At 47.7% G+C, this 26,017-nt stretch overlaps 2 protein-coding genes across 3 annotated transcripts; one reads left to right on the top strand and one right to left on the bottom strand.

Annotated features, from left to right (window-relative positions):
• The first annotated feature begins 11 nt into the window (after positions 1-11).
• Positions 12-13,168, top strand: LOC132454171 (protein jagged-1a-like). The gene is made up of 11 exons (XM_060047389.1): positions 12-315; positions 7,500-7,796; positions 8,013-8,058; positions 9,579-9,836; positions 10,659-10,719; positions 10,985-11,115; positions 11,237-11,356; positions 11,604-11,717; positions 11,870-11,983; positions 12,095-12,151; positions 12,310-13,168. The coding sequence occupies exons 1-11, from the start codon at positions 241-243 to the stop codon at positions 12,660-12,662; spliced, it is 1,626 nt and encodes a 541-aa protein (XP_059903372.1). The 5' UTR covers positions 12-240; the 3' UTR covers positions 12,663-13,168.
• Positions 13,169-15,198: 2,030 nt separating this feature from the next.
• strn (striatin, calmodulin binding protein) lies at positions 15,199-26,017 on the bottom strand. 2 transcript variants are annotated; one of them, XM_060047982.1, is made up of 18 exons: positions 25,646-26,017; positions 24,479-24,582; positions 23,722-23,789; positions 22,872-22,950; positions 22,320-22,484; positions 22,033-22,123; positions 21,807-21,939; positions 21,607-21,717; positions 21,217-21,360; positions 20,887-20,978; positions 20,210-20,385; positions 19,602-19,649; positions 18,912-19,033; positions 18,597-18,767; positions 17,856-17,996; positions 17,598-17,699; positions 16,958-17,044; positions 15,199-16,651 (listed from the first exon to the last, which is right to left on the bottom strand). In XM_060047982.1, exons 1-18 carry the CDS (start codon positions 25,838-25,840, stop codon positions 16,482-16,484), a joined length of 2,199 nt encoding a protein of 732 aa, XP_059903965.1. In that variant the 5' UTR covers positions 25,841-26,017; the 3' UTR covers positions 15,199-16,481. The 2 variants fall into 2 exon arrangements, with proteins under 2 accessions (XP_059903965.1, XP_059903966.1); XM_060047983.1 differs by having other exon boundaries at positions 20,887-20,975.

Raw genomic sequence — 26,017 nt, 5'->3', positions numbered from 1 at the left:
TATTCATCACCCAAATATTATTGGTGGGACGCACCGTAGCTTGAATATAAAGACTGTCCCGCCCCCTCTGTCCATCAACTACCACACGTGGTTGGCTATTGCAGCAGCCACTGAGTAGGCTATAACTTAACCATCGCTCTATGTTGATGCACGAGAAACTATCAGAGATTTTGCGACGGGACATTCTCTGCCGTGCACGGATTCTCTCTCTCTCTTGCTTGCTATCGCGGTCAACCGATCATGTTCTTCGGCGGAGGAAAGCAGTTTATCACCGGCGTCTATGTCCTGGTCACCCTGTTGGCTCTCTGGGTCAAGGTAGAGTAAAGTTACTAGCTCAAGGTATAGCTCAAGATCTTAGAAAAAAAGAACAGCCTACATTTAAACTAAAGAACAAAAGCAACCTGTCCTGTACTTCTAATGATCATAATTAGTTCATAATTTACTAATGCTGTTATTTATTCAATTACATTTTATTTGTATAGCCCTTAGTCACCATTACAGTCTCAAAGGGCTTAACAGGCCAAATATTTATGACAGCCCCCTTTATCAAAGCCCGGGCTCGATTAAGGGTTATCAAGGCATGTATTAAGCATCATTTAGTAGGGTGATATCAGGTAAAATAGGCCATCCCAGCCCCTCTGGAATTTAGGGCCAATGACTGCAAAGGATTTCAAACTGTTGCCATAACTGTGCTTGACAAGTAACAGGTGATTTGAATGGTTTAAGGTTGCTATGGTGTGCAGGGCAATACTTCAAATAGATAGATAGATAGATCCTTTAATAATCCTTTACAGGAAAGTACAGTGTCACAACAGCGTATGGACAGACATAACAAACACACATTCCCTCATATAGCTAAAATACTTAAACAATAAATACAATAATAAATACTAGAAAGTGCAAAGTTATTTTTGTGCATTATAAAACCGTATGGCAGCTGGTACACAGGACTAATCTAAATCTAGACTGCACCAGAAAGCTGCATGGTAAGTAGCCTGGCATGCCACATCTAACTGAACTATTATAAGGATGATACATCTATTAAAAACAAACATACACATAAAAAAAACTATGCATAATATATGTCTTGATGACATCCATCAGAAATAATGCTGTTAGTTTGGTATATGAACATATTTTTGGGAAAAGTGATGTTTATCTTGGCAGCCGAATTTACCTTAACCCACTGAGGTAAAATGGGCCACATGGTTTCAGCTAAAATGTATGGCGACACATTAGTGCCATAATTCACTAATGTGATAAAAGATGCATTCGGGCGTATTATATAATTCCACACGCGTAGATATTAACTGCGAGCGCGCAAATGATCTCTGCGCGAGCAAAACTATGGCAAGCCGAGTGTGCCACAATTCGACTTCAATTGAACGCGTTCTGAAACGCCAGCACGCGTGCCCAGAACGCGTTTTGGTTTTCCAGAACGCGTTCCGGCGTTTCAGCGCGCGCGCCCAGAACGCGTTCCGGCGTTTCAGCGCGCGCGCCCAGAACGCGTTCTGGCATTTCAGCGCGCGCGCCAAGAACGCGTTCCGGCATTTCTGCGCGCGCTCTCAGAACGCATATTAGCATATTAACAGCACGCGTGCTGTTAATATGCTAATGCACTCCTCCCCTCATTTTTCTCAGCCAATAGATTTGAGCCGTTTTCACCTATCATATGCTCTTTCTAGAGTGCATCTGTGTTGGCATTTGTACGTGGTGACCCCCTCCACATTGTCCCCTCTCAATGGAGACTGGTAGCATATGTCATTTAGTCCTCCTGTAATCCACCACAATTTCTCTTGGAGGTGTTCAGTTGCAGGTGTGATGACCCAGGCGGGTCTTTGACCCGGCCCCTGCTGTGTGTATGCCTGTGTTTCTCTCACTCCTAATCAGGAGATTGTCGGCAGGTGCTGGTTGGACCGGGACCGCAGTGTATAGAGCCTGCCCAGACAGGCTTCTCCCTCCTCCCGGCATTTGATTTCTGCTGTTTGTTTGTAACACATGGACTGATGTTCACTTAATAACAATATAGTAATAACATACTAACTAACTAATATAAATATATGATTAATATATTCCTCACCATGACCTGACGTGTAGACAAGAAATAGGAAAAAGGTGACCAAAACGTTTCACTAAATTAAAGGCTATGAGTGAGTTTGTAGGTGAGTTACAAATGTATCAAGAGTAGAGGCCAGTTTAATGTGAAAAGGGATGGTTAAATGGTAAATGTTGTGAATATTTTGGGGGCAATTTTGGCTGCAATATTTTCTGCATTTATATAGGCTATACACCAACTATTTATGTAATGTGGCAGGAGCGGGATGGAAGTCTTCCTAAAGGGCTTGGTCTGTTGGGTACCAATACCTACCAGTTGGTTACCAATAGTATCAGTTGTAGTAGTATCTATCTCCTCACCTCCCTATATTATATATATATATATATATATAGTTTTTTCTATCTGTCTCATTCCAACAGATGAAGTGAATTATACCTCGTCTTATAGGCTACTACCACGTACAGGCTAAAACCTGCAACTGCATGTTAATACTTCAGACGGACTTATTTACTTCTAATGGAATTTTAACTCTAACTTCTGAACTCTTTTATTGTTTTTATTGTACTCAGAAGACGAATAAGCTGACTCATGTAATGCTGTAATAAATAAATGTAATAAACGATACGCTATAAATAAAAGTATTTTTTAATTATGTTATCATAGTTGCCATGGCACTTACCATACACAATGTTCGGTCAAGTAGCTTAGATAGTGTATAGTCAAAGTGTATGTACTTGTAGGGTTCACCACCTCCACATTAACCACCTAATTTGAAACATCTTAACATCTTTCGACTTTAAGAACGACACAACAGAAAAGATTCGCGAAAGAAGAGCTCTGGTCTCGACTGATGTTGTCTGTGTGTTTGCCCTAGCATATGATTAGGGGAAAACGGCTCAAATCTATTGGCTGAGAAAATTGAGGGGAGGAGCGCATTAGCATATTAACAGCACGCGTGCTGTTAATATGCTAATATGCGTTCTGAGCGCGCGCGCAGAAATGCCGGAACGCGTTCTTGGCGCGCGCGCTGAAATGCCAGAACGCGTTCTGGGCGCGCGCGCTGAAACGCCGGAACGCGTTCTGGGCACGCGTGCTGGCGTTTCAGAACGCGTTTAATTGAAGTCGAATTGTGGCACACTCGGCTTGCCATACAAAACAGCCTCTCGCGCGCGCAAATTACCTCAGCGCGCGCAAAACAGCCTCTCGCTCGCGCAAATTACCTCAGCGCGCGCAAAACCTCTCGCGAAAGATGTTTTTACGCTCTCGCTCAAATTTAATTTTGGCACTATGGGGGAGGGAACCAAGGCAGGGCGGGCTTTCCTATGATTGGCCGTTTCTGATGCACGATATTTGATTGACAGCCCTCCTCAGCCCTCCTCTCATTCAATTCTGAATTGTACAGTAAATGGCTGAAACGATAGTTACTTATTGTAACTCTAGATTCTATGAGTAAAGGCGCAGCCTTTTAAGGCTATCGCTATTGGGTTATCCCTAGGCGTGAGCCGTAGCACTGAACATTTTGTAATCCCCGACCACCAACAGCGTGGGCCTCAATTACGTCCGCGTGAGGCGTGCCTCAACGACGTCCGCATTTCGCAGATATAGTCGGGCGCCGGCGGACATTCTGCTCCCAATAAACAGCTTTTCTTCAGCTATTTAAAGGACAATGAGGCCGACACTTCTATGGCCGATTCTATGAGTATAGGCTGCGCCTATACTCATAGAATCTGGAGTTACAATACGTAACTATCGTTTCAGCCATTTACTGTACAATTCCGAATTGAATGAGAGGAGGGCTGAGGAGGGCTGTCAATCAAATATCGCGCTTCAGAAACGGCCAATCATAGGAAAGCCCGCCCTGCCATGGTTCCCTCCCCCATAGTGCCAAAATTAAATTTGAGCGAGAGCGTAAAAACATCTTTCGCGAGAGGTTTTGCGCGAGCTGAGGTAATTTGCGCGCGCGAGAGGCTGTTTTGCGCGCGCTGTGGTAATTTGCGCGCGTGAGAGGCTGTTTTGCGCGTGCAGAGATCATTTGCGCGCTCGCAGTTAATATCTACACGTGTGGAATAATATAATACGCCCGAATGCATCTTTTATCACGTTAGTGAATTATGGCACTAATGTGTCGCCATGAAAATGGGCCCTCCTCTGTGTCACTCACATACACACATGTGTATGACATTTGATTCAACTAAAACCTGTATGTTGATTGTCATGTGAAATTAGCGCAACTCAAAGTAGGCTAGCAAGGGATGGGCGTGAGGAATCGATTACTCGAGTACTCCTCGTTACAAATGAACTCGGTTGGTGGACAGGCAAACTCGGATTTGCATGTACACACACAAACAAAGTTTTCTGAAGCAAATGTATACATTTTCTGTGCGGCGCCACTAACGCATGCCGAAGGAACAAAGCTTATTAAATGTATCAAATTTCTGTGTGGCGCGTTCCGTGCCGTGTGCAGGCACGCCAGAATTCAAAAAGTTAGAGAGATGGCGGTTAAAGCAAAGCGCAGCGAAGACTTGAAATACTTTTATGGAGTTAGAATCATGCCAAAACCCCGCACACACGCAAAACGTGTTTTGCTCACGCACAACGATTCACACACACACAGTGTGAATCACAGGACATTTGTTTGTCACGTGACTTTTGGCACTAATTTTCCGCCTTGCTGATCCACGCGGAAATGCCTTCAGATCCACGCGCAGCTTTCAGTGTTCCGTACTTGTGGAATTGTTTTGTGTAGCCTACTTGAAGGATTTTTTTTTGTACTTGAAAGATTTTAGTTTGTACTTGAACGATTTTAGTTTGTACTATGTGTAAAACATACTGTATTTGTTTCTGAAGCAAAATGCATTAGTTTGTGAATGATGTTTTGTATTTGCAAACCACACTGAGCGTGTGTGTGAATCATTGTGCGTGAGTAAAACACGTTTTGTGTGTGTGAATCGTTGTGCGTGAGCAAAACACGTTTTGCGTGTGTGCGGGGTTTTGGCATGATTCTAACTCCATATACTTTAAAGAAATAGGAGATCATAAGGTGAAATGTAAAATATGCCAAGCGAAATCGAGCTACCAGAGTACTACAAGTAGCCTGCTCCTGAAACACAACGGTGAGTTCGGGAAAGCAGACCCGCAGCAACCAAGTGTGTCGGCTATTTTCACCGCTGCAAGACGCAGCTGTAATCCCGGCCCTGTAGAGAAGATCACAACGCTGAGTATTTCCATAGTCAATTTGCTGCCGTTTTATTTGCAGCTTTAAATTATTTGCAATGGTTAGGCTACTTGTTTCGTTTTTTTTTTTTTTTAAACCGTTACAGGCCTTGGTTCGACGTGATTTAAATTGTGAGACGCATATTTATTTTTGGAAGGAAAATGTGTTTTGAACGTTTGCAAAAATAAATAATGAATACTCTGATAGCTCTGACTGTTTTGATGGAGAATAAGCATTACATGTTTGGTTGGTAAATTGCCGTTCATCATTAGGCCTATTCCTGCTGCAGATGCGTTGCATTCTAAAAATAGATTCGATTAAAGGCACCCAGTGCAACTTTATGTAAACATTCAATGAAAAATAAACATTCAATTTCTAGTCTTTTTTACACGTAGTAAGTTTCAATAACTCCATACCATTACATATCGACATTCAAGGAGCAAAGATGAGACGTCGTTGTGTGGTGAGAACTGATAGAAAATCGTAAACAACAACAATCGCCGGTGGGGAGAAGCCATTTTTCCATTGACTGGAAGCCTGCTTTATTTATTGTAGGTTACAAAAAATAAAGAAAATGGCGGCATTGTTGTTGTTATCGATTTTGTATCAGTTCTCACCACACAACGACGTCTCATCTTTGCTGCTTAAATGTCGGTATGTAATGGTATGGAGTTATTGAAACTTACTATGTGTAAAAAAGACTAGAAATTGAATGTTTATTTTAAAGCCTCGAAAGTTGCACTGGGTGCCTTTAAACGAGTAGGCCTACTCGATTGATCCTCGAGGAATTCCTTCGATCCCTCGAGTTTGGAATTTACTACTCGTGCCCATCCTTCCTCTATAGTGAACTACTTTTGCTGTGTTTGTGTAACTTAGCTTGTTACATATGACTGGGTGGTAGCTTTTGTGTGAAGCTTTATTTGTGGCAGAGTAGGCTAACTGATATCTTAGCTCATGCATGTATACAAATGTGTGTGTGTGTGTGTGTGTGTGTGTGTGTGTGTGTGTGTGTGTGTGTGTGTGTGTGTGTGTGTGTGTGTGTGTGTGTGTGTGTGTGTGTGTGTGTGTGTGTGTGTGTGTACGTACGTGCATACACACACACCCATGCAAAGACACGCACCCACACACTCGCACACCGACCAACACACGCACAGGTTGCACACACACACACCCACACACACATGTGCACACAAACACACACACACACTCACCATGACCCCCCACCAATAGTAATGCTTGAAGATATTTTATTTACAGTGAGTATGGAAAACGAGAAGGAAGCGAGAGGAGAGGAAAGAGGGAGAAGGAAAGAGAGAGGAAGTGGAAGGATAAGAGAGGAAACAAGCAGAGGAGACAGAAAGGGAGAGAACAGGTGAGGAGAAAGGAATGCAGAGGAAATGTGAGGAGGAGCAAGGACCAGAGAGGAGAGGGTACAAAGATAAAACAGGGAGGAAAAGGAAGGTCAAACTACAATCTGTGGAAAGAGGAGAGGATGAAGTGGGCCTTAGAAGAATACAGATAGGGAGTCAAGAAAGGAATTAGAGTGAGTGTGCACCTCTTATCACGAGCATGGGGTGTGCCGCGATCCACACTGCAAAGACGCCTCAGTGGAAAGGTGACTGGCAGTGAACATGTGAAATAAAAAATAAAATTGGCAGAGCTGATCTTTCAAGAACTGTAGGGCCTAAATAATTATATTTTATTAAATAATTTCAACACAAATTGATCAGAAACAGTCATTATTAATCATAAAAACACATGGAAAAGGCATATATGGTATTGTGTTATTGTCCCAAGGGATATACCAAAAAGTGGCCCACTTTAGCTGATATCACCCTACTGCTAATGATGTTATTAAGTGTTATCAAGGGGTGCATTAAGAATCAAGTACTTCTAATGACGTTATTAAGGGTTGTCAAGCTGTGCATTAAGCAACTAATGATGTTATTAAGGGTTATATTTAATTTTTATTGTATGACAATGTTTATATGTGAAGCACTTTGAGTCTGCCTTGTTTATGAAAAGTACTATATAAATAAAGTTTATATATATATATATACAGTATATGTATATATAAAGTTTATATATATATCTATACATATATTTGCCTTGCCTTATCAAGCTGTGCATGAAGCATCATGTATGTCTAAGGGTGTGATTAAGGGTCAGGGGTGCATAAGGCGTTATAGATCCGATCTAAGTGACTCCCCCTCGGTCCCGGCCCAACAGGTGGTCTCAGGCGCCGGCCGATTCGAGCTCCAGGTGGACTCGGTCCAGAACATCAAGGGGCGGGTCCAGACGGGTGCGTGCTGCGGCGGCGCCGGCCCGGGCGGCGTCTGCGCGGCGTGCGCCACCTTCGCCAGGGTGTGCCTGAAGGAGTTCCAGCAGCGGGTGTCGGCGGGCGGGCCGTGCAGCTACGGGGCCACGGACACCCCGGTGCTGGGCGGGAACAGCTTCACCCTGGGGGGCCAGGGGCCCGGCCCGGACACGGGGAGGGCTGTGGTGGCGTTCAGATTCGCGTGGCCGGTGAGTTCAAACCTTTGGTCCTTGCGGACCCTCCATGTCCCCCTCTGATCATATCAAATAAGATACACAACGTTACATTTCAAAATATGACAATAATTAAAATAATACTAATATTGAACGATAGTTGCACTGGTTGTTTGCATTAATGGTGTGCATATCTAATCTTTCTCGCTCGCTCTCTCTCTCTCTTCCCCCCCCCCCCCCCCCCCCCCCCAGCGGTGGTACACCCTGACAGTAGAGGTGTTGAACCTCAGTAACACCAGTGAGTAGCTTTATTATTTCATACAAAGTGTTTTATTACAGTTCCTCTAAAAGAGAAGAACCGTGTTATAATAAGAATGGATGGGGAGAAGGATAGGGTGGTGTAGGTGGTGGATGACGGGCTGGTGGAGGTGGGGGCCCTGGCTGGGCGGTGCGTGTTGTATTTGGCGTCCAGAGGAGGCCATTATCGAGCTGGTGTGAAACCAGATGACCCCCGGGCCACCAGACATACTACACACCAAACACACGCAAACATGCAAACACACATGCGCAGACACAGACAGACACAGACACACACAAACACAGTACATGAAATGGAACTGTCACACATATTGAGAACTAAAATAATATTATTTCAGCTATAACATACTTTTAATGCTGAAAGATTGATTGAATTTATTTATTGCAAATATTACTTATCTTAATATATTTAATTGTACACAATTGTATACTTTATACTTAATGCACTGAAGTTCAGAGAAAAATGTATTTCGGTTCTTATATTTGTCTTGTACATTTGTTGTGTTGACAATAAAGCTGACTTGGACTTTGACTTCGAACAGCTTCACTACCCACTATGGTAATGCAAGGCTAATGGCTTGGGCTTTAGGCTTATGCTACCAGAGCGTCTCCTGCAGTGTTGAGGGTGTTCAGACAGGTGCTGAGCGTGCGCTCGCGACTTAGTCCTGACCTACGAAATCTATGTGTTTGCCTATACTTTAATGCTAGTCCCCTTCATGAGGCGCTATGTAAACATGCTATCTCTGTGATAGCTCCAGCGCTAGTGGTTCTGAAGGTGAACTGGGGCGCGGGTCGGAAGTTAGGGCTACAACGTTAGCCACGTACTAGCATACCTATAAAGCAGGGTGGCTTGTTACCAAGACCCCCCCCATCTGAAGGCAAACTCACAGGGTCCTGAGACACACACTCCTCTTCCTCATCTTCCTCATCATCCTCAAAGTCAATACACCAAAACGACTTCTACGGCCACTTGGTCACACGTACAAGTTTGTGTTTGGCCCCAAATTCCCATCTGGGATTTACAAAGTTTACAAAATTGTAACTGAAGTTAAGTCTGTGTACATCAATGGGTACTACGGTGTGTGTGTGTGTGTGTGTGTGTGTGTGTGTGTGTGTGTGTGTGTGTGTGTGTGTGTGTGTGTGTGTGTGCGTGTGTGTCGGTGTTTTGTGTTCAAGGGAAAAGGGCATGCAGTAAACAACACATGCAGTGAACAACAACACAGCAACACAACATCCAACGCCACAGAACAAAACAATTTGTTCCCTGCAGTTTACTTCAGTAGAGAAGAACAAGAATCCATCACATCTTAAACTCCTGACTTCTATTCTGTCAGAGTGACAAGGAGAGGAGGATTGATTTGTTAAATGATATCAAAATATCCCTCCAAATACCAGCGTTCCCAGTCAATACGGGATGTAGGCTATGGGAGACGAGCGACCGCACCGGTAGCTGGCTGGGACTCTGCTGGTCGGTTCACACCGGTCTGTAACCTTCCCCAGGCGCGGCGGGGGTTCTGATCGCGAGGGCGGTCCACACGGGGGTTCTGGCGCCGGGCGTGGGCTGGCGGGTCCTGCGCCACGAGGAGCCGGTGGCTCAGCTGCGTTACCGCATGCGGCTGCTGTGTCTCGACAACTACCACGGCCCCCGATGCACGCGCTACTGCCGGCCGAGGGACGATTCGTTTGGACACTACGGGTGCGACGCCCACGGAGACAAGACCTGCCTGGAGGGATGGGGAGGGCCGGGCTGCACCACCGGTCAGTACGGGGTCACATCCATAGGGGTCAGTACGGGGTCACATCCATAGGGGTCAGTACGGGGTCACATCCATAGGGGTCAGTACGGGGTCACATCCATAGGGGTCAGTACGGGGTCACATCCATAGGGGTCAGTACGGGGTCACATCCATAGGGGTCAGTACGGGGTCACATCCATAGGGGTCAGTACGGGAACACATCCATAGGGGTCAGTACGGGGTCACATCCATAGGGGTCAGTACGGGAACACATCCATAGGGGTCAGTACGGGGTCACATCCATAGGGGTCAGTACGGGGTCACATCCATAGGGGTCAGTACGGGGTCACATCCATAGGGGTCAGTACGGGGTCACATCCATAGGGGTCAGTACGGGGTCACATCCATAGGGGTCAGTACGGGGTCACATCCATAGGGGTCAGTACGGGAACACATCCATAGGGGTCAGTACGGGGTCACATCCATAGGGGTCAGTACGGGGTCACATCCATAGGGGTCAGTACGGGAACACATCCATAGGGGTCAGTACGGGGTCACATCCATAGGGGTCAGTACGGGGTCACATCCATAGGGGTCAGTACGGGGTCACATCCATAGGGGTCAGTACGGGAACACATCCATAGGGGTCAGTACGGGGTCACATCCATAGGGGTCAGTACGGGGTCACATCCATAGGGGTCAGTACGGGGTCACATCCATAGGGGTCAGTACGGGGTCACATCCATACTGGGCATATTATTTGTTATTCAAACCATTTTCTTGGCAATAGAATAACTAGTCTCTACCCATCTCTCTCTGTCTCTGTCGCTCTCTCTCTATCTAGCCATGTGCAGGCAGAGTTGCAGTACAGAACATGGATACTGCAAAGTACCTGGAGAGTGCCGGTAAGAACACACAGCCACACACATGCGCACAGACTACAAACACACACACACACACCTTTTAAAGATAATATAGAAAGAAAATATTGTAATTCAAATTCGTTTTGAGTCATTTAGCATTAACGTTTGTGTGTGTGTGTGTGTGTGTGTGTGTGTGTGTGTGTGTGTGTGTGTGTGTGTGTGTGTGTGTGTGTGTGTGTGTGTGTGTGTGTGTGTGTGTGTGTGTGTGTGTGTGTGTGTGTGTGTGTGCGCGTGTGTGTGTGTGCAGGTGTCGTTATGGTTGGCATGGCGACCTGTGTGACCAGTGCGTCCTGTATCCCGGGTGCGTGCACGGCTCATGCACTCTGCCCTGGCAGTGTCTCTGTGACACCAACTATGGAGGACAGCTCTGTGACAAAGGTACACATACACACACGCACACACATTCAAACACACACACACACCCACGCACCTGCAAATGCACCTGCGCACGCATACACGCAGCCACCCCTGTGTGTGTCATGTTGGTTTGCTCCTGTAGATCTGAACAGCTGTGGAACGCGCCAACCATGTCTAAACGGGGGGAGCTGCAGCAACACGGGGCCTGATAAATACACGTGCTCCTGTCCTGCTGGGGTCACTGGTACACACTGTGAGACAGGTGAGAAGCACACACACACACACACACACACACACACACACACACACACACACACACACACACACACACACACACACACACACACAGACACACACAGACACACACACACACACACAAACACACACGTACAAACACCCTTCTATACACACACCTATACAGCAACTCACACACGCACATGTACGCATCCGTTGTCGTTGCACACACATTTATCTCTCGATTTCTCTCTCCCTCTCTCTCTCTCTCCCAGGTATAGATGAGTGTCTCTCTCTCCCCTGCCAGCATGGGGGGGTGTGTAAGGCGGGGGTCTCCGGGTTCCGGTGTGTGTGCCCCCCCCAGTGGACCGGAAAGACCTGCCTCATTGGTCAGCCTCCAACTTCCATGATGCACTGCTGCCTCACATAGACGACTCACACACACACACAAACATCACACAGATACACGGGCAGCGGTGTTGTTGTTGTGTGGTGGCCACGCCCCCTCCTCCTCTCTTACCCTCTGATTGGCCCTCTCCAGACGCTGACGAGTGTGAGCAGAACCCTTGTGAAAACGCCCACCCCTGCCGGAACCTGATTGGAGGATACTTCTGTACATGTCTTCCTGGTTGGACGGGACAGAACTGCGACACTAGTGAGTCGGCCAATGGGATGGGTCTAATGACCTCAAGCTGTGTAGCTGTGTGCGTTTCCTCTGTCTTGACCTCTGACCTCAGCAGTATCACTAAAGGTCGTGTTTCTACAGACGTCCACGCCCCGCCTGCAACGCCAACCACTGGCCTCCTCCCCGCCAAGGCCAGCGGTGAGCCTCTTCCTCTCCCTCTTCTTCGTCTTCTTCCTCTTTTTCTCCTCTTCTTCTTCCTTTTCTTCTCTTCTTGTTCTTGTTCTTGTTCTTGTTCTTGTTCTAGCTGATTTTAAACTGGTTCCAGCTGAATTGAATGGTCTGGTTTTCTCCAACAGAACGCTCAGTCCCCTTGCTGGTTGCCGTGGCAGTGGTTGCCTTGCCTCTGCTCATTGTCACGCCGTTACTATGGTTCTTGTGGCAGAAACAGAAAGCCCACGCCGGCGTCATCACTCTGCCGTTGCCGACGGCGACCGTGGTCAACAACATTTTAACCAGCACGGCGAGTGGCACCCGGGAACATCTCGGACACATCAAGAACGCCATCAACACGCCCGCCCACCGTCACCATGCCAACAACACCAACACAACCAGCCAGACCCATCTCCCCCCATCTTCCAACAGAGAGGTGAAGGTGGGGCTCAGCGAGCTCTTAGGGCCCAACGAAGCCGCTGGTGCGCAACATGTGTAGCGGCCCCTAGTGGCGACATCCTAGTACTGAAGATGGGAAAGTGGTCTGAACGGCAGGGCCGGATCCCGATTCCTGATACCCAGACCCAGTACACGGAGGATCAGTTGTGTTGCCTGCAGACGGGGGTATCAGCCGGGTGGCTGTGCGTATAACGGGATGGAGTGTTCATATGGAGCGTTGCCCAGTAAAACGTGTTATTACTTTTGGTTAATGTTGGGTGTTTTCACCTCATCTTCCTCAGGTGGTCCATTTTGTTTTGAGCCAAAGCTTTGTCAGTTTTTTAAGCTCATGAATTGACTCTGACCATGACAAGGTTATTTTTCTTAATAGAAAATGTTTTGTAAGTTTCTATGAAAGTTTTGTTGAACTGTTTCCACAATTGTTTTTTTATGTAATGAAGGAGGGGGTGGGAGGAGCCTAGTGATATCACTGCCCTAGGCCAATCAGAAGGTGGCAGACATGTTGCTTGCCACCAAATTATTCTGTTGCAACAGATGAGAAATAAAGCCTTCTTTCTGTATTTCTGCCGGCGTCAGTCTTTGTGTGTGTCATTCGGGCTGGTGAACATTTTCAGACTAATCTACAATCAGTAGCATTAATAAAAGTTATACTAGTAATTTTCATGGGGAAATTCATCAACATCAAGAAAATATAAACAGATCAGCCAATAAATATACACAGTAAATGGGAAACAATACAAATTCAGTATTCACAATATTGATGTACATTATGAAGTATGCTATTTATTATTAAAAGTGCAATACCATGCGGAAAAATAATGTATTGTTTTTTCATTGCACTTGCATTATTGCCTTTTCGTCCAACTGCGCCGCTCTGTGGCAGATCTTTTCCTGGTGCAGGAAAAGAAAACACCTAAACTATTGCCTGTTTGTAAACCCTCATTAATTAAATAAAATAGTCACGGTGGCATTGAAAAAGAAAGAATACATTTATCCTTTCCTTTTAAAAGAAAGAAACATTGACCCGCATCAAACTAAATAGTAAACAATATAGGATATTACGTAAAAAGAACAGGCACTTCAAAGTATCCTTATTAAGGACCCATAGTTATGTCAGAAACCAGTGAAATCTGAAGGTGAGTCTGATATTTGTCTTGCGTTATTTAACGATAAAGAAATTACCGGCGAATGAATTATGTTAGGTTAACAACTGCATTGATTGACGTCAACTGCGTGTCCTTGCTAACGTGCACGCCGGCTCGTTGGGGATCACAGTTACATCAGAGTTTCATAAATGACTTCATAACAATCAAAGTGTCTTCTATTCTGCAGTTGCAGACTACGGAGTAGCCACTCTTTTCCTAGATTTTCGTTCTTATTCTTTATTAGACGTGTTGCATTGAGTCATGGGGGTGCGAGACATCTGGAAGAACTACAAGGTACTGATAGTAATGGTTCCGAGCCTCGGCCTTGTCCACTGGGGATGGTACAGTCTGAAAGGGAATCCACTTCTACATCAGAACCGGGAGCTGGAAGTGCCCGAGCCGGCAGTCGTACGGTCCGTCTCTTCTAGAACCGCCAGTAGCTGAACACCCGACAGGTAAGATTATTATTATTACAATGGTTTCATTTCATACTAGTTTACCGAGGCAATTATCTATGACTCGTGAAGTATAAATGATGATGGCATGCTAGCATGGTGGTAGAAACACTAACTTCCGATAGCAAGTTCTGTCGTCGTGATGGTACCGGTAATAACCCACAATTTGATAAATAACAAAAGATAAAAAGATTAGTTATATTTATTATAGAGTCACTATTTATTCATATTCTCATTAAAGCCCCATCCCTTCCTGTCCCCCTTCCTGTCCACAGAAACTTGTCGCTTGGTGGGGGAGGGTTTTGAGCGAGGAGAACGGGAGAGGGGGGAGATGAAGCCCCAAAGCTGGCTGCGGAGGAACTGGATGTGGGCGGCGGGGGGGGCGTTCGTGGGGGTCCACCTTGTCACATGGCTCCTACAGAAATCCATGAAGCACACTGTGCGCTCTGAGATGGCCCTGAAGAACAAGAGCACCCAGGACTGACCAGAACCAGGTATACAGAGGTCTGACTCCACTCTGCAGGACACAACTAGGTCTACAGAGACCTAACCTCGCAGAAACCTGCAGGACAGAAACTGATCTACAGAGTCCTTACCCCACACAGAACTCTCCAGGACAAAAACAAGGTCGACGTAGGATGCGATCATACCGTGGCGTCGGTAAAGAGTATGAACTTGGTTTCATGAAGTAAATCTGCTGTCCTCCTGTCTGAATAATAAGAATAAATGAATACATGTCTGTGTTGAACTATTGACCGTTGTGTTTCTACTGTCTTCCAATGTCAGGGGTTTGAATCTCACTCAACGTTAAGGCCTTTGTTGCTTTCCCCTCATTGGTTGAACATTCCTCTCCTTGTTTGCATCATTGTCTCTTCGAATCGGTACCTTCTTTGTTTTGGGTTAGTCGTTCTTAGCATGTCTACTCATTTTTCCACTGAGCTTTGAGTTCAAGTTAAAGATGCCTTTAGGCAGTAAATTGAGGCCTGGAATACAAAGTTTAATGTCAAGCTCACAGGTAGATGGATGCTTGTATATCACCATTATAATATTGACATGTTATCCAGAGCCAGTATAAACAAAATCAGTTACCAGTTAATCCAATCACATGTACTTCATATAAATAAAACAAAATAGCCAAAACGAGACCATATGTTTACGAGGCAATACTGCTTAATTCTATATCACAAGTATCTAAACTAAAACACTTAAGTTTGATCAAATAAAAATACAATTTGCTGAATTTGTGTAAAATAGACAGGTAGTTGGACGTTCTTTCTTGAGTATTAACGTGTGTGAGGTCTGAATTACAGCATTACAAATGAAATTTATTATAGTTATCTTCCTTCTGGGGAGAAGGCACCATGTCATTAATTATCTAAAGAAACAAGGAGTTGTGTTATGGGCTGGTGTCAACACTGGCACAGTGAGTTAGCTTAAGCAACAGGAGTGTAATATGGGCAGGTGTCAACACTGGCACAGTGAGCTAGCGAAGGTTAGCGGAGTACAGCTGCATCCACACACAGGAAGTTGGAGCTGTGATTCAATGCAGTCCCTGCTATGTGATTGGCTACCGCAGGGGGGTGAGTGATGGTGTCAGGGATAACTGGATGTGTTGGGGGTTAGTGTTAGAGGGCGTTAGTGGAGGTGTTGGGGTGAGTTGAGGAGGGGGGTGAGCTATAGAGGGGGTTAGTGGAGGGCTTGGGGGTGAGTTATAGAGGGGGTTAGTGGAGGTGATCATTCATTTATTCATCCGGGCACCATCATTCGTCTAGAGGGATTTGACCCCTTGTTCACCGGGGAGTCCCAGGAAGTATTAGACCCAAACCCTGCACATCCAAAGACTACTTATAAATACTGAGAAATACTTGTAACGCACTGCTAGGCAAATAACCCATTAAACAACACAAGCTAATGTCTTTGATCGACACCTGATCACTGTTATCCATGAGTGTTGGAGGGATCAAATCCTCTGGTCCAGGTTTCTACCTCCTTGTTTTCAGCCCCTGATGGGTCCCAGACCACAGCTTCATCCTCTAGAACCAGTCCATGCCTAGAACCTTAGACCACAACCTAGAATCAGGCCATTTCCAGGACACTAGACCAGAACCAAGAAGCAGTCCATGTTCAGAAACCTGGGCCAGAGCCAGTGTGGTTGACCCGACTTGGAGGGTCAGTTCCGGGGTCAAACGTCATGATACTTCGGCGTGGTTGAGGTCCAACGATGGGGTCGGGGTCGGAGGTCATAGGATGGGTCAGAGGTCATACGAACACCTTGGCCAGGGCGTCGGCCCCGGCGCTGGCAATGTAGCACTGGGTGGGGTGGAAGGCCACAGCGTGGATGGACTCGTGGAACTTCTTGCGGTGCGCACTGAACTCCTGCAGACAGGTCCGGGTCTCCATGGTCCAGAGGCGGACCGAGCAGTCGTGGCCTGCAGGACAAACCGCACACACTGCTAATACAACATGGGCGCTAGGGGCCATTTCGGCAGAACTAATCCATATTCAGTGTAACATTTGTATCTCCGGGGGGGCGGGCCTTTAATGACTAATGCATTAATATGCAACCTTCCTAAAATTTTAATGATGATAATTGTCCTCACAAAATACATCATATGGACATGAAATGGCAGCTGAGGTCCTAACCTTATGAATAAATCAATGAATTGTAATCTCCATATACACATACAGTGTGTGTGTGTGTGTGTGTGTGTGTGTGTGTGTGTGTGTTTTCTTACTCCCAGACAGCAGGTAAAGTCCATTGGGGTCAACAGCCAAACAGGTAACAGCGTCCAGGTGAGCCAACATGGAGTGGATCACTTTACCTTCAAGATCCAGAGCACAGTTAATCACATTGAGCAGACAGGTGAGAGTATACCTGTGTTTGAGGTGCACCTGGTGAAGACAGGTGAGACAGAGTGTACCTGTGTTTGAGGTGCACCTGGTGAAGACAGGTGAGACAGAGTGTACCTGTGTTTGAGGTGCACCTGGTGAAGACAGGTGAGACAGAGTGTACCTGTGTTTGAGGTGCACCTGGTGAAGACAGGTGAGACAGAGTGTACCTGTGTTTGAGGTGCACCTGGTGAAGACAGGTGAGACAGAGTACCTGTGTTTGAGGTGCACCTGGTGAACACAGGTGAGACAGAGTGTACCTGTGTTTGAGGTGCACCTGGTGAAGACAGGTGAGACAGAGTGTACCTGTGTTTGAGGTGCACCTGGTGAAGACAGGTGAGACAGAGTGTACCTGTGTTTGAGGTGCACCTGGTAAAGACAGGTGAGACAGAGTGTACCTGTGTTTGAGGTGCACCTGGTGAAGACAGGTGAGACAGAGTGTACCTGTGTTTGAGGTGCATCTGGTAAAGGCTGGTGAGAGGGTACCTGTGTTATTGTCAAAGAACTGGATGTGTCTGTCTTCCTGGGCAGTGATGGTGATGGGTACAGTAGGGTGACTCAGCACTCTGTTGATTCTGCAGGGGGTGTCTGCAGCACAAAACGTTAGTCAGTCACTTAATTCGAAGACAAAATGAAAAACATTTGTATAGGATTACAACGTACATCCCGAAAACCAATCATCAGGGAGTGTTTCTGGTTTAGATTAAGTTACCTGAACACTAGGTTACCTGAACAAGAGGTTACCTGAGGTAGCGTGTGAGTCCATCTTCAGTACCAGCTGCTGGGTCTCCAGGTTGAAGAGTCCGATGTGTCCGGTGCTGAACGAGGTCACCATGTGGTCCGGCTCACTGCCCACCACATCCAAGGAGCTAGGGACGCCCAGCTCTGAGACACAGACACACCTGCTGTTACCACACCTGGTGTGGTGACACACCTGGTGTTACCACCCCAGGTGTAAAGCACACCTAGTGACAAATCACTCGGGATCACCACACCTGGTGGCACTGCACCTGGTGTTGCCACACCTGGTGGCTTCACACCTGTTGGCCCCACACCTGGTCACACCACACCTGGTCACACCACACCTGGTCGCACCACACCTGGTGGCTTCACACCTGGTGGCATCACACCTGGTCGCACCACACCTGGTCGCACCACACCTGGTGGCTTCACACCTGGTGGCACCACACCTGGTGGCACCACACCTGGTCGCACCACACCTGGTGGCTTCACACCTGGTCGCACCACACCTGGTGGCACCATACCTGGTCGCATCACACCACACCTGGTGGCACCACACCTGGTTGCACCACACCTGGTCGCACCATACCTGGTCACATCACACCTGGTGACACAACACCTGGTGTGACGCCTGGTGCCAGCATCAAGACCCTTCTGTCAGAATATGTCATAAGACAACGGTGATGTAACAGCACAGTGGTTCATAAGGCCAGGGTGGCACCATGGGTGCCACTACGACCTCACCTCCCCTCTGGTTGAAGGTGGCGAGGGCGGGGCTGGAGGTGGCGGAGGCGTCCCACAGGCGGAGCGTCCCGTCAGCAGAGCACGACAGCAGCCGGCGGTGGGGGGCACAGTACACCAGACCCCAGACGGCGTCAGAGTGACCACACAGTGCCCCCTGGTGGACGGAGGGCTCTGCAGCAGGAAACATGTGTCAACACTTTATGCGTGGCTATCCATTGAAGTTGTACTAGGACATGCAACAGACTTTCAGATCACTGCAGCGAGCGGTCAGGGTCCTTCTGAGCCAGGGGGGCTCGGGGTAGTCCCGGAGCATACCATATGGGTCGTAGGGGTCCGTGTTGAGGCTGGGGGTGTTCCAGCTGTGGATGGTACCGTCCACCCCCCCGCTGAAGATCTGCTCTCCTGTCGAGCTCATGGTGACACTCAGCACCGCTCCGCTGGGAACGCACAGCAACGGGTCTGGTTACACCGCTCTGTTTGGGTTCTAACAGTCTGGTTCCACTGGTCTGGTTCCACTGGTCTGGTTCTACCGCTCTGTTTGGGTTCTAACAGTCTGGTTCCACTGGTCTTGTTCTGCTGGTTTGGTTCTACTGGTCTGTTATGGTTATACTAGTCTGTCAGGGTTCTTATGGTCTGTTAGGGTTCGACTTATCTGTCGGGATTCTACTGGTCTTTTAGGGTTCTACTTATTTGTTAAGGTTCTACTGGTCTGGTTCTACTGGTCTGTCAGGGTTATAATAGTCTTTTAGGGTTCTGCTGGTCTTTTTCTACTGGTCTGTCAGGATTATAATTGTCCTTTAGGGTTTTACTGGTCTGGTTCTACTGGTCTGTTAGGGTTCTACTAGTCTGTTAGAGTTCTAATGGTCTGGTAGGGTTCTACTGGTCTGGTAGGTTAGGGATCCACTGGTCTGTTAGGTAAGGGATCCACTGGTCTGGTAGGTAAGTGTTCTAATGGTCTGGTTTTACTGGTCTGGTTCTACTGGTCTGTCAGGGTTCAGGGCTCACCTGTGGGCCCTGAAGGTGTAGATTGGTTCCAGGTCCAGGGCAGCACACCTGGGGTCCAGACAGAAGAGTTCACGTCATTATACGGTCTGGGTTCTGTCACAGACTCTCCTTCAGGATCAGGCTCGGGGGTCTAACAGGTTCTAGGTGGGCGTGGTCTTGAGTGTGTTTGTGTGTCTGTGTGTATTTCTTGCTGGGTGTGGTTGGGTGTGTGTGTGTGTGTGTGTGTGTGTGTACTGCTTGGTGGGTATGGTCTTGTGTGTGTGTGTGTGTGTGTGTGTGTGTGTGTGTGTGTGTGTGTGTACTTCTCGGTGGGCGTGGTCTTGTGTGTGTGTGTGTGTGTGTGTGTGTGTGTGTGTACTTCTCGGTGGGCGTGGTCTTGTGTGTGTGTGTGTGTGCGTGTGTGTGTGTGTGTGTACTTCTCGGTGGGCCTGTTCTTGTGTGTGTGTGTGTGTGTGTGTGTGTGTGTGTGCGTGTGTGTGTGCGTGTGTGTGTGTGTACTTCTCGGTGGGCCTGTTCTTGTGTGTGTGTGTGTGTGTGTGTGTGTGTGTGTGTGTGTGTGTGTGTGTGTGTGTGTGTGTGTGTGTGTGTGTGTGTGTGTGTGTGCGTACTTCTTGGTGGGCGTGGTCTTGTGGAGGTTCCAGAGTTTGAGGGTGTGGTCGGCCGCAGCGCTGAGCAGCAGGGGCTCCACGGGGTGAAAGGTCAGGCCGTGGAGGGCGTCCAGGTGACCCCTGAGGGTGACCTTGTGCTTCCAGGTCTTCAGCAGCGTCTCTCCGCTTGGGGCCGTCTGGGGGGGGGTCAAAGGTCAACGCATGGGTCATCTTCAAGGCTAAATCACACGTGTGTGCGCAAAGATCCATGAAGATCCACATCGCTACTCAGAGACATGTGGCCCTCGAGGGGGCTGCACCGAGATATGATTGGCTGATGATTGGCTAATGATTGGCTGATGATTGGCTGATGATTGGCTAATGATTGGCTGATGATTGGCTAATGATTGGCTGATGATTGGCTGATGATTGGCTGATGATTGGCTGATGATTGGCTGACGATTGGCTAATTGGCCGAGTGTAGACCAGCGCAGTGCTTTCGTTTTTTTGACACTAGACACTAGAGCAATGTCAGTATTTTGAGGTGGTTGCATGCAAATGCTTGCACTTCTTTTGATGGAGCAGACCCAGTAGCAGGCTCTCTGCTGCCCCCATGTGGCCCCTGGCTGGACCCTGCAGGCCGCTCAGAATGAGGTGATGTCCTGTGATCGGGGTGTGGTGTCATGTGATCGTCTCACCTGGTAGGTGGGGCTAAGGGCCTCGTTGGTCAAATCCGCCAGCCCCTGGTCAAAGGCTAGGACCTCGCTGGACCCACCCAGGACCAACCCTACTGACACACACACAAACACACATATTAACACACACACACCAACACACAAACACGACACACACATATATTAACGCTCACACACATACCCACACTCACGTATTAACAGAAACACAAACACACATATTAGCACACACACATTAACAAACAATCACACATCCATTATTAACATAACATATTAGCACACACACATTTAGACATTTACACACACAGGCATTTAAGCACACGCACACTCCCGAACCTTCTCCGGGGTGTGTGTCTTCCAGCTCCGGGACCCCAGGGGGTCCGAGGTCAGGGAGCGGGGGGGTGGAGCTGGGTGGGAGCACCCCGTCATCCGGGTCGACCAGGTGCGCCAGCATGTCCTGCAGCTTGGAGCGGTTCGGCCCTGCAGGGGGGGGGGGCACAGTACAGCTGTTACAACGGTTACCATAGTAACAGCTGGCCGGAGAGGGAGGGAGAAGAAGAGAGAGAGAGAGAGAGAGAGAGAGAGAGAGAGAGAGAGAGAGAGAGAGAGAGAGAGAGAGAGAGAGAGAGAGAGAGAGAGAGAGAGAGAGAGAGAGAGAGAGAGAGAGAGAGAGAGAGAGAGAGAGAGAGAGAGAGAGAGAGAGAGAGAGGTAGTAGTGTTGCTTACTGTTCATTCCTTTCCTCCCCCTGCGTTCTTTCCTGTATTCTTCTTTCAGCTGGCTGATGATTCGCTGGTCCACCTGCCACGCCCCGCCCCCTGGGCCACGCCCCTCGTCCACTACAGGCCAAAGAGATTGAGAGTTAGAGACCCAATCACAACCCAGGATCATTACGATTGTTGTTAAAAATTCTCCTGATCCAACTCACCCCATTGGCTGGCGTCCTCTACAGACCCGCCCAGCGCAGCTGGTCGGTTCAGGAAGTCAAACTCTCTCAGAGCCCCCTCCATGTCCGCGTCATCACTGAGGTCAGAGGTCGTGGAGGTCGGGGTGGAAGACCTCTGGAAAGACACAGCCATGTAAATGTGTGTGTGCTAATATGGATGCGTGTGTGTGTGTCTGTGTCTGTGTGTGTGTGTGTGTGTGTGTCTTACAGAGTCCAGCTCTGAGGTGAGTTTTGTTTGTTCTTCCTCCTCGTCTTCGTCGCTGACACTCTCCTCCAGGACCGCTATGATGTCCGCCATGCTACACACCAAACCAACACACACACAAACACACACATTTTAATACACACACACACACACAGTTTTTCATACACGCAAACATTTTTAAACACACACACACACACACACACCACACACTTTTTCAAAAACATACATACACACACACACGCACTTTACTACACACACACACATACACACATACACACAAACACGCAGACCTGATCATATCCGGGTGGTGTTTCTCTCTGAGGACCTGGTCTGGAGGACCCAGGCCCGGCAGGACTCTGTGGTCCGGGTCTGGAGGACCCAGACCCAGCAGGTCTCTCAGTCTCTGGGACCCCACCTCCTGGAGGACCCCAGTGCAGCCCACCTCCTGCAGGTATCTGATGAGAGAGGGGGAGGGAGGGGGAGGTAGGGGGAGAGAGGAGAGGGGTGGGAGAGGAGGGTCATGTAGGTTATTGACCTCTACGGTCTCTTACTGTCGGCTTACCTCCAGCAGGATCTGATCCCCTAACGCTCTGTCTTACACTGTCTGCAGAGAGAGAGGGAGGGGGGGGGGGGGGAGAGGGGCGGTCTCTCTGTACCAGTCTGAAGCCAGGACGACTCCAAACAATCGTCCATTTACTGTGTGGGTGTGGGTGTGTACGTGTGTGTGTGTGTGTGTGTGTGTGTGTGTGTGTGTGTGTGTGTGTGTGTGTGTGTGTGTGTGTGTGTGTGTGTGTGTGTGTGTGTGTGTGTGTGTGTGTGTGTGTGTGTGTTGGGGGACTCACTGGGTGAGCAGCTCTCTTCCCTGACTCCAGTTCAGCTGATGGGCGGTGGTGGGAGGGGAGGGGGGAGGTTCTTCTTCATCTGAAAGAGAAATAAAGCGTCTCATATAATGGAGTCTCTAAAATAGAGCGTCTCATATAAAGAGTCTCTAAAATAGAGCGTCTCATATAATGGAGTCTCTAAAATAGAGCGTCTCATATAAAGGACTCTCTAATAGAGAGCATCTCATATATAGAGCTTCTAATATAGAGCATCTCAAATAAAGGGTCTCTAAAATACAGCATTATAGAGACTCTAATATAGAGCATCTCATATATAGAGCTTCTAAAATACAGCATCTCATATATAGAATCTCTAAACCCGAGCATTGCATATATAAATAGCCTCTAAAATAGGGCCTTTAATATATAGAGCCGATATGATTGAGAATCTCATATAAAGAGCCTCTAATATATAGAGCTTTTAATATAGTTATACATAGACCCTCTAATCAAGAGTATGTTATATAAGAGCATCTTATATAGAGAGCCTCTAATATATAACGCCTCTAAGAATGACTATATAACAGCATCTAAATTATTGAGCATCTAATATATATAAAGCATTTAATAATAAGAAAATCTAATATATAGGCCATCAAATATGTAATGTATGATAAAAAGCATCTCGTGAAGAGCAAATCAAATATCACCATCTGATACATAGAGCCTTGAATATAGAGAATCAAATACATAAAGGGTCTCCGTATAAATTCTCTCTCTATATATGGAGACAATATATTAGACACTCTAAAGATAAGATGGAAACTATTATTGGAAAAGAGCTTCAATTGGAGCAGGAGAATGTAATGACCTGAATCATAAGTGGGGGTCCTGACATGGCACTGCAGGGGTCCGGGGCCCAGGCCCTGGTGCTGGGTCCTGGGTAGAGAGGAGGAGAGGAGGAGGAGGAGAGGAGGAGGAGAGGAGGAGGAGAGGAGGAGGGGAGGAGGAGGAGAGGAGGAGAGGAGGAGAGGAGGGGAGGAGGAGGGGAGGAGGAGGGGAGGAGAGGAGGAGGAGGGGAGGAGAGGAGGGGAGGGGGAGAGGAGGGGAGGAGGAGACAAGGGGAGGAGGAGACAAGGGGAGGAGGGGAAGAGGAGAGGAGGTGGGGAGGAGGAGACGAGGAGACGAGGGGAGGAGGAGGGGAGGGGAGGAGGAGGAGAGGAGGAGGAGGGGAGGAGGAGAGGAAGAGTGGAAGGGAGGAGAGGAGGAAATGAGGGGAGGAAGGGAGGAGAGGAGGAGGAGAGTGTGTGGGCAGTTAGCGTTTAGCTAACAACGCCTCACATGTGTTGCTAATCGCAGGGTTTATTACCATCAGCCCCTTAGCCTTACAAGATAATCTGCTAACAATTCAGTGATTATCCAGGGCCAATGTGAACGCTAAACCATAAGGGAGCGACACATCATAATAGGAGGAAGAGTAACATTCATAAATCATACCCGCACATTTAATTTGACAAATTCACAGGATTAGAAACAGTCTATGTGTGTGTGTGTGTGTGTGTGTGTGTGTGTGTGTGTGTGTGTGTGTGTGTGTGTGTGTGTGTGTGTGTGTGTGTGTGTGTGTGTACCTCTCCCTGCTCAGTGTGTATTCCAGCATCTTGATCCTCCTCAGCATGTCTCTCCTCAGGTTCTGCTGCCCCCTCCTCTCTCCCTGGAGGAGGGAGACCTGGGTCTACACACACACACACACACACACACACACACACACACACACACACACACACACACACACACACACACACACACTCACACACACAGAGACACAGAGTCACACACACACACACACACACACAGACAGACAGACAGACAGACAGACAGACAGACAGACAGACAGACAGACAGACATAACAAAACACACACACAGAGACAGACACACACACACACACACGCACACATAACGAAAACAGTCAAATACACACACATAACAAAAACACAGACACACACACACACACATATTTTAGAGGCTCCATCTCTTCCTGCAGGTTAATCCTGATTGGTTGAGGGGCCTGTAAGGCGTCATCAAGTCCCGCCTTACAGGAAGTTATAACCTTGCTGGAGGAGAGAGCCAATAAGATAGGTAGGGTAAGCTCTTACGAGAATGAGACACATAGTAAGAGAAAGAGAAAATAGGGTGAAAGAGAGAATATAGTGAGATGTTGAGACAGAGTGAGACAGTAACAGAGAGAGAAGAGTGAGGGTGAGATATTAAGAGAGATAAAATAGTGAGAGACAGATAGTAAGGAAGAGAGAGAGAATATAGTGGGAGAAGAGTGAGATAGTATGAGAGAGAGAACAGAGTGAGAAAGAGTGACAGTAAGATTGAGTGAAAAAGTGACAATTGAGACAATTTGACAGTAAAAGAGATAATAGGGTGAAAGAGAGAGATACTAAGGGAGAGAGAATTAAGTGTCAAAAAGAGTGAGACAGTAAAAGGGAGAGGGTGGATGAGAGATGGGAACAATGAAGTTATGTGCGGTAATGTTTTGCTTGATTATACAGAAGAGTTTATATTCCAGATTACAGTGTATTTGTGTGTGTGTGTGTGTGTGTGTGTGTGTGTTTGTGCGTATGCGTGTTTGTGCGAATGTGTGTGTTTATGCATGTCGTATGTGTTTTTGTGCGTGTGCGTGTGTGCGCGCGCATGTGTATGTTTGCGTGCGCATTCACACTGTGCGTGGCCTTGGCTAGACAGAAACTACCGCTCGATATCCTACCGCTCGATATCCTACTCTTACCTGCAGTTCAGCGCGTTCCACGTCCCATCGCGCCCTCTCGAGCTCGAAGCGCGCCCACTCGTGTTGCATGTACCGTAATATCTCCGGAACGTTGTAGCGGGCCCGGGCCGCCTCTCCTCCGACCGCTGCCTCATCCTGCTGGGGCACCTTACCACAGCTACTGAGGAACACCCCTGGGCCAGCCTGCTCGTCCATGCCGGGCCAAGCGGTCCGCCACCAGGGTAAAGGTAGCGCGTCTCTCCGCTGGCAGACCCGCGGCGCCACAGCAGCTGGATGTGTCGGTGACGTCAGACCAACAAGCGCATTGGCGGGATATCACAAGCCTATTGGTCCTTTTGCCTGTCAGACACGGAAATCCGCCAATCGGAGGTT

The sequence above is a fragment of the Gadus macrocephalus genome, chromosome 3 (genome assembly GCF_031168955.1).
Source record: "Gadus macrocephalus chromosome 3, ASM3116895v1".
In the NCBI taxonomy this organism is placed as follows: Eukaryota; Metazoa; Chordata; class Actinopteri; order Gadiformes; family Gadidae; genus Gadus; species Gadus macrocephalus.
Note: the sequence above shows the minus strand (reverse complement) of the source record. Positions and strands in the feature narration are given on the sequence as shown.